Genomic DNA, 17,594 nt, shown 5'->3' on the forward strand with positions numbered 1-17,594 from the left:
ACAAATGTTCATCTATTAACACTTATCTGTAATGAGATTTACATATTTCATGTTTGAAAGTGCCTTTTCACACAGATATTGTGGATATATTCTAGTATGGCCAGAATTCTCACCTGGCCCCGGTCGGCTAGCTCACTACACACGCATGGGCAATAGGTTGTTACTGACTATATAAAGAGCTCCGCCCAGTGCTCTGGGCGACACAGTGGCACAGCTGCTGCACAGCTGCAGGAGAGCAGAGGCTGGAGTGGTGGCAGCACTGAGGACAGAGACTGAGATAGCTACGGGGGCAAAGAAACTCACAGGCAGAGACCCGCTTGCTGCATGCAGAGTCGCGCTGAGTGGACAGGATTCTAGGACTGACCTGCCACTGTAGGACTAAAGCTGAGTATAAACCCTTTCACCCCAAGAACGTTCCACTGTTATTTCTTTGGTCTCACTGAATCTATAGTGAACTTGCCTGGGGCTGAAGCCCATTACAACTGGTGATAGTTGGCAGGATTCATTGTTGACCAAGGAAAAGAACAGGCTGCCCTCACGAGAGGAGTGTTTCAGTGGGCTGTGTCTGTGGCTGGGGAGACCTTCGATTGTCCCCCAGTGGACATGTGGTCCGATGTGGCTTCCCTCCTAGAGGACTGGGCCCCACCCCAGGACTGGGAAGGGGAGGAGGCAACACCTGAGGCAGTAAAGTTGGCTCTCAGCAAAACAGGGAATTCCTTAGAGAAACAGAACTGCCCGTGAGGCCACGGGAACGGTGGGGAGTTTTCTTCTCACGATATTGAGAAAGGCTGTAAGGGAGAAAGACGCCCTCCTGCAGGAAGCATGGGAAGAGCAGCACGAGTCCGTGAGCTGCGAGGTGCTGTTGAGGAGGTAAAAAATTTGTTGGTGACTGAAATGGCGTCAGTCCGAGGTGCTGTGGAAATGGTAAAGGATGTCGTGGTAGCCCGAGAGGAAGCAGCGCACAGGAGCGGCCCAAGAAGCAGCAGCCCGAGAGTGCAGGCTGCAGGAGCCATGGGGCAGGTGAAGGATGTAGTGGAGCCGTCAGCCCCAGAAATGGAGGAGCGGAGGTTTGATGAACAGGTTGGGTGGAGGCCCTGCCAGGGCGGGAGGCATCAGCCCCTCCTGGGTTGAAACCCCACCCAGTTGAAAGCTGGTGGAAAGCCAGAAGGAAAATAAAGAGTCGGCAACCGCGGGTTCCTCCAGGAGAGGTGCAGCCCCCTCCCCAGGTCGTGGAGACTCCATGCTCTGCTCCTATCCTCAGGCTCAAGCAATGAAAGCACAGAAGGAAAAACGGTCTGCTACTCTAAGGAAGAATTTAAAGGGCCCTGTGAAGGTCACGAGGACCCAGATGTGGGTTGATTTGATAAAGGCAGGAGCAGACAGAAAGAAATTGGATGGGAAGTCAAATAGAATCTTACTGGAGCTGTGGCAACAGCTGAGACCGGAGCAGTGGTTCTGGCTGCTGAGGATGAAGCAGAAGCCAGAGACAAAGCAACAAGATCAGCCCGTGTGTCTGCAAGACTTTCTGCTGGAGACGCTGGAGAAGGTGCGTATTGTAAGGCCCACCCATGGTCCTTTTGGTTAACTCATTTGAGTAGAACCGGTTTGAATACAGCCAGGATGCCCACTTGGTGGCAGTGGATCTCCTCAGGCTTGAGGGTTATTATAATTTGTTGTAATTTTTTGTTATTTGTATACTGTCATAGCCTCTGTTGTTATGGAATTTGGTTACAATGTTTCAGCTTTCATTTGAGTTGAACTGGCTTGAATACAGCCAGGATGGCAATGGATCTCTTCAGGCTGGAGGGGTTATTATAATTTGTTATTTCTACGTCCTATTGTTATCATGAAATTTGGTTACAATGTTCGAGCTTCCTCCCACAGGGACCACTGCAGAGGACTGAGGGCACATAGATTGAGAGGTGAGAATCCTGGAGGGGTGGAGTGTGGATTAAGTGAAGGTTCCTATGATCAGGATTCTCACCTGGCCCTGGTTGGCTAGCTCACTACAAACGTGTGGGCAATACGTTATTGATTATATAAAGAGCTCTGCCCAGTGCTTTGGGTGACATAGTGGCATGGCTGCTGCGCGGCTGCAGGAGAGCAGAGAGTGGAGTGGTGGCAGCACTGAGGACAGAGACTGAGATGGCTGTGGGGGTGGAGAGGCCCAGAGGCAGAGAGCAGCTTGCGGCATGCAGACTCACTCTGAGAGGACAGGATTCTAGTGATTGACCTGCCACAGTGGGAATAAAGTTGGGTAGAAACCCTTTCACCCTGAGAATATTCCATTGTCATTTTTCGGTCTCATTGAATCCATAGTGAACTTGCCCGGGGCTGAAACCCACTGGCAAGACAGATAGGTACTGTTGAATACTTGTATCAATCCATGAGCATCTGATTTTTATTGAGTACATTAATCACTGGGGAGACATTTATTGAATACAATTAAATTCTCTTATATTTGCTTTTTAGCAAGTCATTACTTTACAGACTAAGCATTTGTGATTGAAGGTTAGGTGGAAGCTCCTCAATTGCAGTGTTAAATAAATTTTGATATATGGAAATTTCCTTTGCACTGCATCCAGGTCCAAAAAAGTGCTGCTGTAACTATAGTTTGAGCTCACAAAATGTATCTCCTGGAAAGCTGTGTGGGAATGGAGGCCTCACTTCTTCATTTAACTTTTGACAGCGCAGTAAGTATATAAAGCAGCCTGATGTTACTTTCAAAGTGTTAGGTTGCTGCTGAAATGACTTCTACCTCAGTATGTTTTCCATATAAGCACTATTTTGCCTTATAATTTTAGGTCAAACTCAGTGAGATAATCAGGTGGGCCAACTTCACCTGTGGAGTGTAATGATGTGCTGACCCTTGATCTAATATATTGATTTTTTAAAGAAAGAACCAACTTAGTAGTTCTATTTTTCTGTTGTCTAACTCATTAATTCCTGCTTGTAAGGAATTTTCAATTGCTTCCTTCTGCTTCCTTTGGTTTATTTTTCTAAATTAAAATAGTATGCTCAATTCATTCTCAACATTTCATTTTTCATTGCAATAAGTATTCAGGGCTATGAGTTTTCTTCTGAGGACTATTTTAGCTGTGTTGCATACACTCTGATATGCATAATTTTTATGATTGTTTTCTAGAAATTCTGCAATTTTGTTTTGTATTTGAAACCCTTTGTCCAAAGATCATGTTACAATTTTTTAAAAGTTTTCAAGATATAAGGGCAATTGTGTTTTCTGGTTTTGTTATTAATACTCATTCTTATTATTGTATTTTCAGAAAATAAAAACTATTAATTATACTTCTGTAATTTATTAGAGTTCAGTTTTGTTCATTATGTGGTCAATTTTCATGAACGTTACATAGCATTTGTAAAAATGTCATATTCAGGTATAAAATTTGATGTATATATATTCATCAGATCTACCTTACTGTTTATGTAGAATGAGTTTTCTCTATTTTCATTTTTTTTGGTCTACTTTAGTAGTCAGGCTGGGAAAAGTAAATTTAGTCTCCTACTGGTCATGTACTTCTACATATTTCTCATATCTCTTATCTTTTTTGCTTCATTAAAGTTGCTATTATGTTATTTGGTGCAATATTACACATAACTATAACTTCCTTGAGAATTAGAGTCTTTAGGATTGTAAAGTATACTTCTTGCTGATACCTTCTGCCTTCAGTTCTACCTTATTTTATTAAGATCCTGACTCCTGCTTTCTTTGTATTTCCATTTGCCGGATATGCCTTTGCCCATCTATTTCTTTTTAACTTTAAATGCAAGTTTTAGATGTCTCTTGTATACAGCATGATACAGCTTTGGATTTTGTCTGTGATCCATTCTGAACACCTTTTTAATAGGTGAGATAAGCCTATTTGCATTTTTCATGTGACTGTATGTAGGGGCTTAGTTTTCTAGTATTAGTTGCTCTTTATTAAAAATTAATTTTTTATTTAGGGGCTTAGTTTTCTAGTATTAGTTGCTCTTTATTAAAAATTAATTTTAGTTCTGACATTTAGATGGGTTCTTATTTTTAATTTAGTGGTCATCTTTATTCTTTATACCTTTAAATAATATCTTTGGGCTATGTTTCTTTGGACAGTATCTGCTTCTCTTAGATAAATAATAAAAGTAGCTTGTACATCCTTCCTCTATATTCTCTACTATTCAATTTTAGGCAGTATTACTATCCTTTTGCATTCCTAAATCTACTTAAAATTCTCCCACTTGATTTGTCAGTTTTAAATTATACTCTTTGACTCCTATTACGAGAGGCATTCAGAGAGGTTATTTTACATCCTACTTTTTTCTCCTCTTTTTTTTGTTAGATGCATTATTTCTACACTGTCAGAGTATAAAACATTTAGATATTACTGTCATACTTATTCCACCTTTGTTTTAGTCATAGTTCTACAATTAAATATATTCAGCTAACACTAGCCTTTTGCTGACATTTCCCAATTATCATTAATATTTTGAATGATACAGAACTTCAGGTTCAAAATCGGAAGAAATTAGTGCACTGCCAATCAGGGCACCAATCCCTATGTAGGAACACCACTAAGCAGAGTACTCAATTTATTTAGACTTTTACTTCAGCACTGGGAACATGTTCCACAACTGCACAAACAGGAAGAGAAAGTAGAGTGAGGACACGGACATGACCTTGATTTTTTTCCCGCTTTTGCTGTTCTTACCTACTCCTTGCCTTACCTACTGATTTTCTCCTTAGCTATCCTGTGAAGAATGAACTTCCATCTCTACCTCAGCCTTTGTCTATGCATGGCCTTATCTATGGTTACTTCAGTATTCCATTTACCTTCCATCCGTTTGAACTTGAAAGAATCTGATTCACTAATATCACTCTCAACCCCATTCTTAATGTCTATATCCCCCTTTCTACCTTTATGGTTATTTCAGTGGCATTTGAGGAAAAGTAAGTGTGCTCAATAGCCATCTTGAATCAGAAGCTAGATTTTCAATATTCTAAGTAGTAGCTCACCAAGGCAGAAGGTTCCCACTGCTGTTACTACGTAGTTCCAAGAAAAGTTTTTTTCATTATGGATTACTTATTAATTCATGTTATTTTGCATTATTGCCAAAATGAAGCATTTTATTTTTAACCACATTTAACTGGCTCCAAACAGTCAAGAGCTGACAGAATATGAAAAGCTTTATAAATTGTAAAAGTATAGTATAAATTATTGAGTAAATAAATGTTGAGTAAAACATTTATAAATTGTACAAATGTAAAAATTTATAAATTGTAAAAGCTTTATAAATTGTATAGTATAAATTATTGAGTAAATAGGTATTGAGTAAAAAGAACATGGAATGAAAAAGAGCATGCCTTTGCTATGAACTAGAGGAACCACTTCCCCTGTCTGAACCCGTTTCCTTGGCTATTAAATAAGCACATTGAGATTAAAACTCTACAGTGTTTAAAGTTATAAATACACATTTTTTGTGATTTTTGTCAATTAGCATTAACTTGATTTGGGGAAAATATAACACTTTCTCAAATATAAGATAAAGAAAATAAACAGCATATTCTCCATTCTGTGCAGGTTCATCAAAGTTCTTATGAAATAATGGTGGTATTCAAAAGCAAAATAAGGTTTTCTCAATTTTGATTACAACCTACTCCAGTTCACTACATTTCTTTGCTCAGTATGAATACCAGGCCTCCAAGCCCCCATTCTGTAGAGTTCAACTTAGGCATTTACAGGAGATGTGACAATAAGTAGGAGGCCTAGTGATGAGGGATTTGCTGTGTCAAAGGAAGAGCAAAGATCAGGAAGGAACTTGAGTGAACGTGCTTGTCAATATTCAGAGAGGTGGGCTGGAAAGCTGCTTGCTTTAGCAGGTGGTCAGAGGGCAGTGAAGTAGATACTGTAATTAGTCTCCTAGTAAGGAGTTCCTCTTCTCTTCATAACTTTCCTTATTTTTATTTAGGTAACTATACTAAATGACATTTTTGTTTAGTTAACTACTAACTATATTTGTGTTCTTACTGTAGCACATGTACTTTGGGGGAAGCCGACTCCATTAGCTCTAGTCATCAGGCCTAAGTGAACCATAATCCCACTCGCAAAACGTGGTTTTACTGGATGGGGCATAGATCTTGGTTAGGACCTATGGGACACAAAGAACAATTTTTGATAAACATCTGAAAAGCTCCTCTGATCTCCCCAAAATAATCAAAAGCTCATTACAAGGAGGTGGGCAAAGCATATGTACGTCCTTAAGATAAAGCTGATACCACATAAAAGGAAAAATTGAGGGATGCAAAGAAACAGGATCTCTTATTACATCATGGAGTATCTGGGTCATACTTATCCTAAAATTGCCACACTACCTCCAAATCTGTCCTTTATTAAGTAAATTTACACAAGATTTTTTCCCCCATGCAACAAAAGAAACTGCAAAGACTCGATTTACCACACAGAAACTTGAAAATATTCAACAGATGAAGTCGAACAAGGCTAAATTCATATTCTTAATGGAAGTCATTATCTGCATTTACTCTAAGGCTTCAGATATTCATGAGCCAAGTTATAAGAGGCAGAACCCTAATGTACAACTTTAGAAGAAATAATGTAAAAAAAACCCATAAATGAGTGAATATACATACCAGTTTGATTAGGACAGTTGCAGTTTACCCTTGTTTTACCAGCATAATTATTAATAGAAGCCATCACTCTCATTTGTCCAAATGTATGTATACAGTTGCCCTGGGTCTAAAGCACATTTTTTGTATTTGAATAGTATTACCTTTAGAAAAATAAATGTAATCCAAGAGAATGCCTAGAGACCACTAAAAGATAAAAGGATTCAATCTTTAAGCACTGTGACTAGTTTTGGAAAAAAGTGGTACTAAGGATAATGTGCCTACAAATAACTAATAGTCACATGTCATTTTAAAATACATTATTGTAATTGCCTAGCTACTGAAATGCTGCTATGGGGATAAATATTCAGAGGTCACAGATACCCTCATTTGTAGGAAGAATGATGCAATTCTAATGAAGATATAGTAGGGAAGGATTTGAAAGCATTAGCAGGTTCTACATTAAATATATAGATATTTCTTCTGTCATCTGCTACCATGTCTAAAGTACATCTGTACTCCAAACTCATTTATTTGGGTTCTAATTTCTTGTTTAGTTCTCTATTAAACTGGACTAATTCCACACAATCTATTAATGACAATATCTGATCAGAAGGGAGCTGGCACTGGCATTTAGAAACAAAGCTCCCAGAACAGGAGCAAGATGGAGTCAAAACGGGATAAGGAGTATCTTCTGGTGCTCAAAAGAGACTGAAAAATCAGGCTCTGCTCAGGTAACCATGGTCCTTTTTAGTATCTTAAGCAAGACCTGTCATTTGTATTTTTGTTTTCCTCAACAGATAATTCTACTGTAGAAATCATAAAAGCTTGAAAAAAGTCTTAGCTAATGCTTATGCTTTAGTACTGTTTTAAAGACACATCTGTGTTCATTTGGCTTTCTGATGCTGTGGCTTTGGTCCAAACATACACACTGATTAGGGTAAGCAAAGTTCAGGGGTGAGGCAAACTGCCTTGTTCCAAAAAATACTCATGCAGTTTCAGCGTCTTTCTGCACAGATGAGGTAGGGTTGGGGTTGCAAAGTCATGCCTAACCTGGGCTTCAGATTTGGAACCAGTTCATGTGGGAAATGCAAGTGAAACTGCTGAAGCAATGCTGTGAAAAACAGGAACATTTCCATCCGTGCCAGCTGTTCTCCAAGACAATGTCTTCTCCCTTGACAGAAAAAACAGAATCATTAATATTTTTAAATCCACAATAGTTACCAAGATTTATGCCTAACATAAAGGTGCTATTCAGAAATCTGGAATTTAAAGAATGTTAGAGAAAGTTATGTTTATGAGTGATCTTCTTAAACCCAAAAGAAAAGAAATTAGCACTTTAGCTCTCATAGCCAATTTCTTTTACCTTCTTTTACAAGGTCATGGACTTTTATAAACTTACTAGTCCCATTCCCCACTTTGTCCTTTGCAACAGAGCTTAGGATATGCCATGAAATGTCTAACTTGAGGTGTGGCATTTTGTTCCATAGATCCAGGAGCAGCTCATTTTGTTTCACGTGACTCTTCCCCAGTGAAGGGAAGAGTCTGCAGTCAGTCTCTCATGGGTCTTGGGATCTGTGTACTTTTTCAAAGCAGAAGCAGTTTTTTTGGAGATGAGGTGCAATAAACTAGAAGCCCAGAGAGCTACATTCTACTTTCTTTTTTTCTCCAAATTAATGGTGTTCTTCCCCTCCCTGGGTCTCCATTTTTCAATCTACCTGTTACTGACTTCCAGCTCTACAAGTTTTGATTACAAGCCAAAAATGCACAAGCAAAAAAGTTTCAGAAGAAGCCAGAACTTTTCAACAGTTTCTCTCTAGTTACTAAATTAAGGGTTGTTTATTTTGAACAGAAACCGGTATCAGTGACCTCTAATTAAACCATTCTCTCCTGTAAAAATCAATGTTATTTTCTCAGAGTTGGAATATTTAATTGTACAACAAAATGTTTCAGATTAAGATGTTATACATGATGAATCATCATTATACTTTGTCCTAAAGTTATGCCCCTGCGAAAGTTCTCTTACCTAGGGAAAAAGGAATGAAAGCCTCCTTCTTGGCAAAATATCCACTGCTGTCCAGAAATCGCTCAGGATAGAATATCTCTGGGTCTCTCCAGTACTTTTCATCAAAGTGTACAGAATAAAGATTTGTAATTATTGTTGTGCCTTTAGGAATGGAATAACCACGCACAACTGCATCTTCAGAAGTTGCATGGAAAATCCCTAATGGCACTATATTACAGAATCTTAAAACTTCATGCAAAACTGCCTCAGTATAAGGCATTTTGCATTTGTCATCCCAAGAAGGCTTCCCACTGGGTCCCATAATTAAATCAATCTCTTTCTGAACTTGTCCTGTCAGAGAAAAATTGTTCAAGTTATTATACAATTCTTAGATCTAAAGTAATTTCCCTTTGGGGTAAAAAAAAGGATGACTTATAAGCCAACAGGGTATAGGTATACCCAGGTTCAGATTTTTCCATTATCTGGGAGTTCTATTTATATATATGTCATACATCTTACATTACCAATAGCCAATGTTCTCAGTAACTTTGTTGTGAAAAACACATCGAAAGTGATAAAAATAATAATTAAACAAACCTAGAACTGAAATAACATCACTTTCAGCAAGGAAAACGGTGGACAAAATTTGAATTAAAAAAAAATAACAGTGGGGGTTCAGGTCCCAGCTCTTGTCATTTCCAGGGGCTGAGCTTGGCCCACTCAGCCACTCAGCCTTTTCTCTTATTTATAAAATTGGCGTAAGACCTACCTCTGAGGTTTTCACATGAATTGAGTAATAGATTTGAAGACTCTAGAACTATTAAATATTTTTCTTCTTGGCTAGGACAGCAGGAATTTCTAAATAAAATGCTTTGTACATGGCCAAAGACTCTAAAACATGTCTCAGCCTTAAATGTAAGTAAGAGATCAAGAATATCCTCACCTTGAACGTGAGGATAAAGGGCCATGAAAAGAACTGCCCACCGCAGCACATTGGTTGTAGTTTCAGTTCCAGCGATGATGAGTTCACCCACGGAGAAAATCAGGTTTTCTTTGGAAAAAGTAGATGATGGGTCATTTTTACCTCGATCCATCTCATCTAAATAAGCATCAACAAAATGCTGAGGTAACTGAGGCTTTCTGTTGATGGAAGCTTTTTCAATAAGCCTGGAGAGAAAATCATAGACCACAGCTGCATTTCTGAACAGCTGTTGATGTTTTCCAAAAGGGAGGATGCCAATCCACGGAAAGGCATTATACAGGAAGACCGAGGCGCTGGCAGCCAGTTCCACATTGTCACTGAATAACTCAATCATATGCTGAAAGTCAGTGTCTTCATAAGTGAATCGTTCTCCAAAAATGATCAGATTGGTAATGTTTGAAACAGCATTTGTTATTAATTGTTTCAAGTCAAAAGGTCTACCTTTGTAGGTTTCAATAGCATCAATGAAAAATTTGGTTTCTTCTAAGATTTTGGATTCAAAAGACTTCTGGCCATATCCAAAATAGCGAAAGCTGTTCACAGCTAATCTTCTGTGATCAACCCATCCTCGGCCATATCTGGAATTGAGTAAGCCTGAGAAAAAAAAAAAAGATTACAAATTTTTACCATTCTTATAACCCTGTATCTAACAGCTGAAAATGAAAATGCTATGGAGTAGGGAAAAAAGAAAAAAGATGGTTAGTCTTTCTTAGTCATTCTCTAAGTCATCTTTCTTTAAAATTAAAACTAGACCTAGTCTTCTCTGCTACTCATTAGCCATAGAAAATTATAAAGATAAAACTTACCTACTTTTCATCTGGGTACAGGCAGAAAAGATCTGTAATTCTCCTGCCACATGAAACTGGACAGTCTTGTGTAATTCAACCTGGGTGAACTAGGCCTGGGTTACTTGATTGTCTAGCTTTTACTGTAAGCCCATTTTACAAAAGACAAATGGCTGCATGTTCCATGGGCAAAATTTTATCCTGGAGTAAACAAACACCTGAAAACCATTCTTCTAGGATTAGAAATTTTCGGTTTTAAGAAACTGGATTTTAGAATACAAATTTCCTCCTGTTACAGGCATATGTTACTTAACAAGATAACTTTGGCAGAGGGCACGGGTGGCCTGAATGAGGTATCAGTGTGGTGGAAATACTCAAGCCAGAAGGGGCACAGTATGGACTGTATATTTGTGTCCCCATAAAATTCCTACATTGAAGTCTAATCCCCAATATGATAGCATTATGATGTGAGGCCTTTGAGGGGTAAATAGGTCATGATTAGGTAATTAGGTAGCTAGGCGGAGCCCTCATAAATGGGTAAGTGTCCTTATAAGAAGGAACAGGAGAAGATTGCTCTAGGCCATATGAGGATACAGGGAGAAGGAAGCTACCTACAAACCAAAGAGCAGAGTCTTTATAGACATCAGATCTGCTGTGCCTTGATTTTGGATTTCCCAGCCTCCAGATATTTGGGGATAAGTATTTGTTCAAGTCACCCAAACTAAGAAGGAGGGCAAACATGAAAAACTTCTAATTTGATACTACTTGCCTTAAAATTTCAGAGCTTCTACAGTATATTCTGCTGTTCTGATGTGGCTACTATAGAATATCTTCCCTTTAAATTAACTATCAAGAAAAAACCCAACATCTTAAGCATATGTATTTATTTAACATGTACTTTACTCAAAATTTCATAACTGGTATATATATGTACTTATGAAATATGTCATGTTCTCTTGTCTACATGAGGTACCTATGTAATTACATTCTAACAACTTCTGTGCAACAAGTTTTAAAATTGGAGCTTATGATAAAGTTAACCATGTATAAGGAGGTCTTTAGTGCTGTGCAGCCATTTTATATTGCCATAGTTCATTCTCTTTTCCATACTCCCAAATAACCATTCAACAAATACTCATTCAACATGTATTTATGGAGCACCTACTGTGTCCTAGGCAGAGTTAAGTACCACAGATATATGAGTGAACAAGAGAGGCAAAGATCCCTGCTCTCTTACATACCAGTGAGGAGAGGCACACAAATAAATAACATAGCAAGGAAGGAGACATAGGGTGGTCAGGGAAAGCCTCCCTAAGCTGTAAGTAAAGACAAAGGAGAGGAGAGATTGAGTTTGGCAGATATCTGGGGAAAGGTCACTGCTAGTAGAGGCAACAGCTTTAGTGCAAGGCACTGAGATGAGAGGAATCCCTAGAGAAAAGTATGCATATGGGATGCATGTACAAGAAGGTACACAGGGGCTTTGTTATAATCCTACACAGGCCAACCTGTATGTCCAGGCATGAGCTAAGCCCATACAAGGGCAACTTTTCTTCCAAAGAGTGGGCTAGTGGTGGCTTTGATGTCCCAGTTCCAAGTTTAGTGCATATGTATGTTAAAATTAGACATATAATTTTCTACCTATTTTTCTGTTTTTTGAAAATCTTAAGTTGAATACTTATTTTATCTTTACAACGAAAATTGTATAAACTATAAACTTATAGCTCTGAAATATATATAATACTTTATTCCAAATATAACTCCAATCACATCACCTTTCATTTTCATAATTTCTTTAAAGACCTTCTATTGTAATTGTGGCATAATTTCTTTTTTGGCCTAATTATTATTTAGAAGTGTATTTAAGGGCCAGAGATTTATGTTTTATTTATGATTGCTTTCAAGTATCATTATACTCTGGCCAGAGAATTTGTTCTTAAAATTAGTGTTTGCATTAGTTGATTTGCTTTGCAGTTTAAGTGGTTAATTTTATTTATTTCCTTTCAATCAATGTTTTCATTTTTAAGATATTATAAGCAAGATACTGTTAAAATTTTCTTTGAAATTATTATGCTGTGATGCTCTCATTAAATTACAGAGAGTTTGGACACCATTATTGTACATTTATGCTCTTAAGTATTAAAGCCATTGTATCTAACTTCACCATTCTATTGTAGGCTTCCTGTTGCTTTTTTTTCACTAATTCTGTTAACTTTCAGCCCTTCTCCCTGTTGAATATGGATCAAATACTGATCAACATTAAACCATACAGAATCCTAGTCCTTTACACAAATCCTACAATTCTTCATTTACCTATCATGTAGATGAGTAGTTAAGAATGGCTGCTTTGGGTTCCATAAGCTTATGATGTATTTACAAAATACGTCACCAAATATTCAAGACTGGCTTTCAAAACACTTTTGATTCAAATGTGTGCGCATGTGTGTGTATTCCTAACTCGTTTCACAAGACCTGTAGCTTTATTAAATGCTAATTCTTTAAAACATTATTTACTGTATTTATTAGACCTGGATCACAACAGGAAAATTAGCATGTAGTGGTCTAAAATAGGAGTATAATGCAGCCTGAACAGTCCTCAAATATTAGATTCTGCGGCCAAAATTAATTAATTAATTCCTATTAATCAGTACAATGGAATCCAAACTCTGTGTACTAAATTTATATAAAATAAGGAATGTGATTTAAAATAGTTTAGTAATCACTAAATAGGTGACAATAAACATACCTCCCATTTTTGTCATCTTCATGAATAAAGGAAGGCACGGTCTGTCTGCAAAAATTTCACTTTGATGAATAAGGCATTCCTTTACTACATCATAGCCATTTAAAACAACAGTTGATATACCTCCAAGATCTAAACTGAAGATCTTTGAGAAGAAAAGAAAAACATTTAAATAGAAAAATGTATGGAGAAATATAACAATGGAAATCCACATATACTAAGCCCAACTCTTCTGGTATGTCACTTCCCTGAAAGTGCAAGCATTTATTACTCAACTGACAGCGGTTGGAAAGCCTTCTCTCTACAAGGCATACTACGTAATACATACATCTCTACATGATTTCATTACACATTCAGTGCTTGAAGATGTATAAGTATAATGGAAAGAGTACTGGACTCATGAGGTCTGGGTTCTAGTTTGAGCTTTGCCATTAAATATATATAGGACCCTGGGATAATCTTTAACCTTTTTGGGTGCCAAAGTTGCCATAGAAAATGTGATACTTGATTTAGATGCTCTTGAAGGTTCATTCCAACTCAAACATCCAATGATATTTGGAATCTCTTTTTATTTCTAAGATGAATGAGGAAGCAGCACCATCTACACGCCACTTTTAACTGCAGGTTTAGATAGTGGAGGGGACTGTCAAAGGCCTGAGAGACTACTCTGAAGTATAAACACATTGTAACTAGGCTCATTTCTTTTTGGGCCCTGGAATTCCATGAAGTTAACTTGGAGAACCCCAAGGAAATCTGACCATGGAGAAAAGACATTCACCTTGTAGGCACAGGTGGCTGTCCCTCAGCTGAGGAGAAGACAAGGCAGAATATCCGTCCTACACCGTGTTGGAGCTGATCATTTGCTTCACTTCAGGTTCGCTTACAATGTCACAACTCTGCATTGCAGTCTATTCTATTTAGCCCAAGATAAGGGCCTAGTCCAGTGAGGGAACAATGCTACCTTATCAGTGGGATGCAAAGATGGCTTATCCCCATCCGCTCAAGGGTTAACTGAGAGCTTATTAGAGCTAAAGTACTGAATCCAGCCTTGTTTCTGTGCAAACAAGTAGAGTAATTCAGCCATGGTGTACTCATTTGGGAAAAGAAAAACAACACTACAGAAGTTCAACAGAAGTAGTAACAGCAGCAAAAGTGATGAAGACCTCCAGGTAGTAACAGAATCAACCAGCTGAGCAATGGAGTCTTTGGCATAAGGATGGGCCTTAAGTCAGCTGTTGGTACATCCAGAACCTTGAAGAAGCATGGACTGCTTATGACAAGCAGTGGTATTAGTCGAAAGTGGCAGTGTAACAGCACAAAGGGCTAGACACCAGCTGAGCAGAGGTAGGTCTCTTTCAGTTTCCTAAGCAGGAATGGAACGGTCTTTTCTCAGAAGTGTAATTTTAGCAGCTATAAAGGAAAAAAAATCCTCCTCCTGTGTTTCTCCTTTACTTGCAATACTCTACTACAAGACTGCCGATTCCAGATATGTGGATTTTACATACCAAGCAATTCTGGGACACCAGTTAGGTGACCTACAATTTACCTCAATTCTTTCACCAACTACCCAGAGATAGTGTCTTCCTGGGAAAAGTATCCGATCCTACAGGCTAAGGGCTCAGTGCCAAACGCGCGCTCCTTCACTTCAGGTGCCAACTGCAAGTCCAGGTCATTACCTATGATTCTGACCAACAGGCTATAAATCAGAGGTGCCATGACTGCCTCCTCAGGTTTGTTTAATTTGCTGGAATGGCTTGTAGAACTCAGGAAAATATTTTACTTACTACATTACCAGTTTATCATAGGAGGATATGTTAAAAAAAAAACAAAATTCAACTAAGTAAATTTTAAAATCTAATTGGCTTTATTAAGTAATTCATGAATTCAGCAGTATCCCATCTTGCAAGTAGAGATGCTCCAAGGAGTTCTACCAAATGGAAGGTTTTTATAAACAGGAGGACAGGGCAAGAAGTTATTAACAAAAGAAAAGGGACTATTTCAGGCCTGGTCATTTTCCATTAAGGGGATGTACAGGTGGTCTTATCATGCAGATTACCTCATCTCCTTCAGAGGGAATGGAAGGCTCATGTGACAGATTACCTCATTGGTTCTGACTAGAAAATTCCTGATGGACATCTCTGGGGTAGGTTAAAATTGCAATTAGGTTAGGTGTTAAACCCTGGTTTGGTGACTTGGCCTAGCAGAAGTAACTCCATTTTAGGCCTGTAGTTTTCTTTCTTCCTTCCTTTCTTTCTATTTATCATATATCTTTGGCCATTTCCATTCCTTCTACTCTGAAATATCTTTTCATATCACCTTGCCAATTTTCTAACAGCTTTTTTTCTTTATTAGAATATCATTGATATATGATCTTATAAAGGTTTCACATACACAACACAGTGGTTCAACACTCACCCACATTATCAAGACCTTACTTGCAGTCACTGTCTATCAACATAGTAAGATGTTATAGAGTCAGTAATTGTATTCTCCATGCTGTACTGCCTTCCCCGTGACCTACCTATATTGTGATTGTGAATCATACTGCCCCTTAATCCCCGTCTCCCTCACCATCCACCCTCCCTCACCCCTCCCCTTTGGTAACTACTAGTCCCTTCTCTGTGTCTGTGAGTCTATTACTTTTTTGTTCCTTCTGTTTTGCTTTGTTTTTATAATCCACAAATGAGTGAAATCATTTGGTATTTGTCTTTCTCCACCTGACTTAATCACTGAGCATAATACCCTCTACATCCATCCATGTTGTAGCAATGGCAGGATTTCTTTTATTTTTATGGCTGAATAATATTCCATTGTGTATTGTACCACTTCTTCATCAGTTTGTCTATTGATAGACACATAGGTTGCTTCCATATCTTGGCTACTGTAAATAGTGATGCAATAAACATAGGGGTGCAAATGTCTTTTTGAATCAGAGATTTTGTTCTCTTTGGGTAAATTCCTAGGAGTGGAATTACTGGGTCAAACAGTATTTCCCTTTTAGATTTTTGAGGAAACTCCATATTGTTTTCCACAAGAGTTGAACCAATTTACATTCCCACCAACAATATAGGATTCCCTTTTTCCCACATCCTCACCAGTATTTGTTGTTTCCTGTCATTTGGATAGTGGCAATCCTAACTGGTGTGAGGTGTTATCTCATTGTGCTTTTAATTTGCAATTCCCTGATGATTCGTGATGTGGAGCATTTTTTCATGTGCCTGTTCATCATCCATATTTCTTCTTTGGAAAGGTGTGTGTTCAGGTCCTCAGCCTATTTTTAAATCGGGTTATTTGCTTTCTGGATATTGAGGCATAAGAGTTCTTCTTTTAAATTTATTTTGGTATCATTAATGTACAATTACATGAGCAACATAATGGTTACTAGACCTCCCAATTATCAAGTCCCCACCGCATACCCTATTACAGTCACTGTCCATTAGCGTAGTAAGATGCTATAGTCACTACTTGTCTTCTCTGTGTTGTACTGTCTTCCCTGTGCCCCCTCCCCACATTATGTGTGCTAATCTTAATGCCCCCTTTACCCCCTTATCCCTCCCTTCCCACCCATCCTCCCCAGTCCCTTTATCTTTGGTAACTGTTAGTCCATTCTTGGGTTCCGTGAGTCTGCTGCTGTTTTGTTCCTTCAGTTTTTGCTTTGTTCTTACGCTCCACAGATAAGTGAAATCATTGCATACTTGCCTTTCTCCGCCTGGCTTATTTCACTGAGCTTTATACCCTCTAGCTCCATCCATTTTGTTGCAAATGGTAGGATTTGTTTTCTTATGATGGCTGAATAATATTCCATTGTGTATATGTACATCTTCTTTATCCATTCATCTACTGATGGGCTCTTAGGTTGCTTCCATTTCTTGGCTATTGTAAATAGTGCTGCAAAAAACATAGTAGCGCATATGTCTTTTTCAAACTGGGCTCCTGCAATCTTAGGGTAAACACTAGGAGTGGAATTCCTGGGTCAAATGATATTTCTATTTTTAGTTTTTTGAGGAACCTCCATTCTGCTTTCCACAATGGTTGAACTAGCTTACATTCCCACCAGCAGTGTAGGAGGGTTCCCCTTTCTCCACTTTCTCGCCAACATTTGTTGTTTCTCTTTTGGATGGTGGCCATCCTAATAGGTGTGATGTGATATCTCATTGTGGTTTTAATTTGCATTTCTCTGATGATTAGCGATGTGGAGCATCTTTTCATGTGCCTGTTGGCCATCTGAATTTCTTCTTTGGAGAACTGTCTGTTCAGACCCTCTGCCCATTTTTTAATTGGATTATTTGCTTTTTGTTTGTTGAGGTGTATGAGCTCTTTATATATTTTGGATGTCAACCCTTTATCGGATATGCCATTTATGAATATATTCTCCCATACAAGAGGATGCCTTTTTGTTCTACTGATGGTGTCCTTTGCTCTACAGAAACTTTTCAGCTTGATATAGTCCCACTTGTTCATTTTTC

The 17,594-nt window shown here is 38.3% G+C and overlaps 1 protein-coding gene across 4 annotated transcripts in view; it reads right to left on the reverse strand.

Moving 5' to 3' along the window:
• Positions 1-17,594, reverse strand: part of LOC118928640 (vitamin D 25-hydroxylase) — a 43,604-nt gene that overhangs the window by 3,956 nt on the left and 22,054 nt on the right. The window contains exons 2-5 of one of the 4 annotated variants that reach the window (XM_057507415.1): positions 13,132-13,273; positions 9,565-10,197; positions 8,643-8,972; positions 7,670-7,790 (exon numbers count right to left, since the gene is read on the reverse strand). In XM_057507415.1, coding sequence (XP_057363398.1) covers positions 7,670-7,790; positions 8,643-8,972; positions 9,565-10,197; positions 13,132-13,273 — 1,226 coding nt within the window. Of the gene's footprint in view, positions 1-5,352; positions 7,791-8,642; positions 8,973-9,564; positions 10,198-13,131; positions 13,274-17,594 lie in introns of those variants that run through there. The other 3 variants (XM_036918074.2, XM_036918075.2, XM_057507416.1) reach the window with 3 other exon arrangements.

This window comes from Manis pentadactyla, chromosome 9 (genome assembly GCF_030020395.1).
Source record: "Manis pentadactyla isolate mManPen7 chromosome 9, mManPen7.hap1, whole genome shotgun sequence".
NCBI classification, from domain to species: Eukaryota; Metazoa; Chordata; class Mammalia; order Pholidota; family Manidae; genus Manis; species Manis pentadactyla.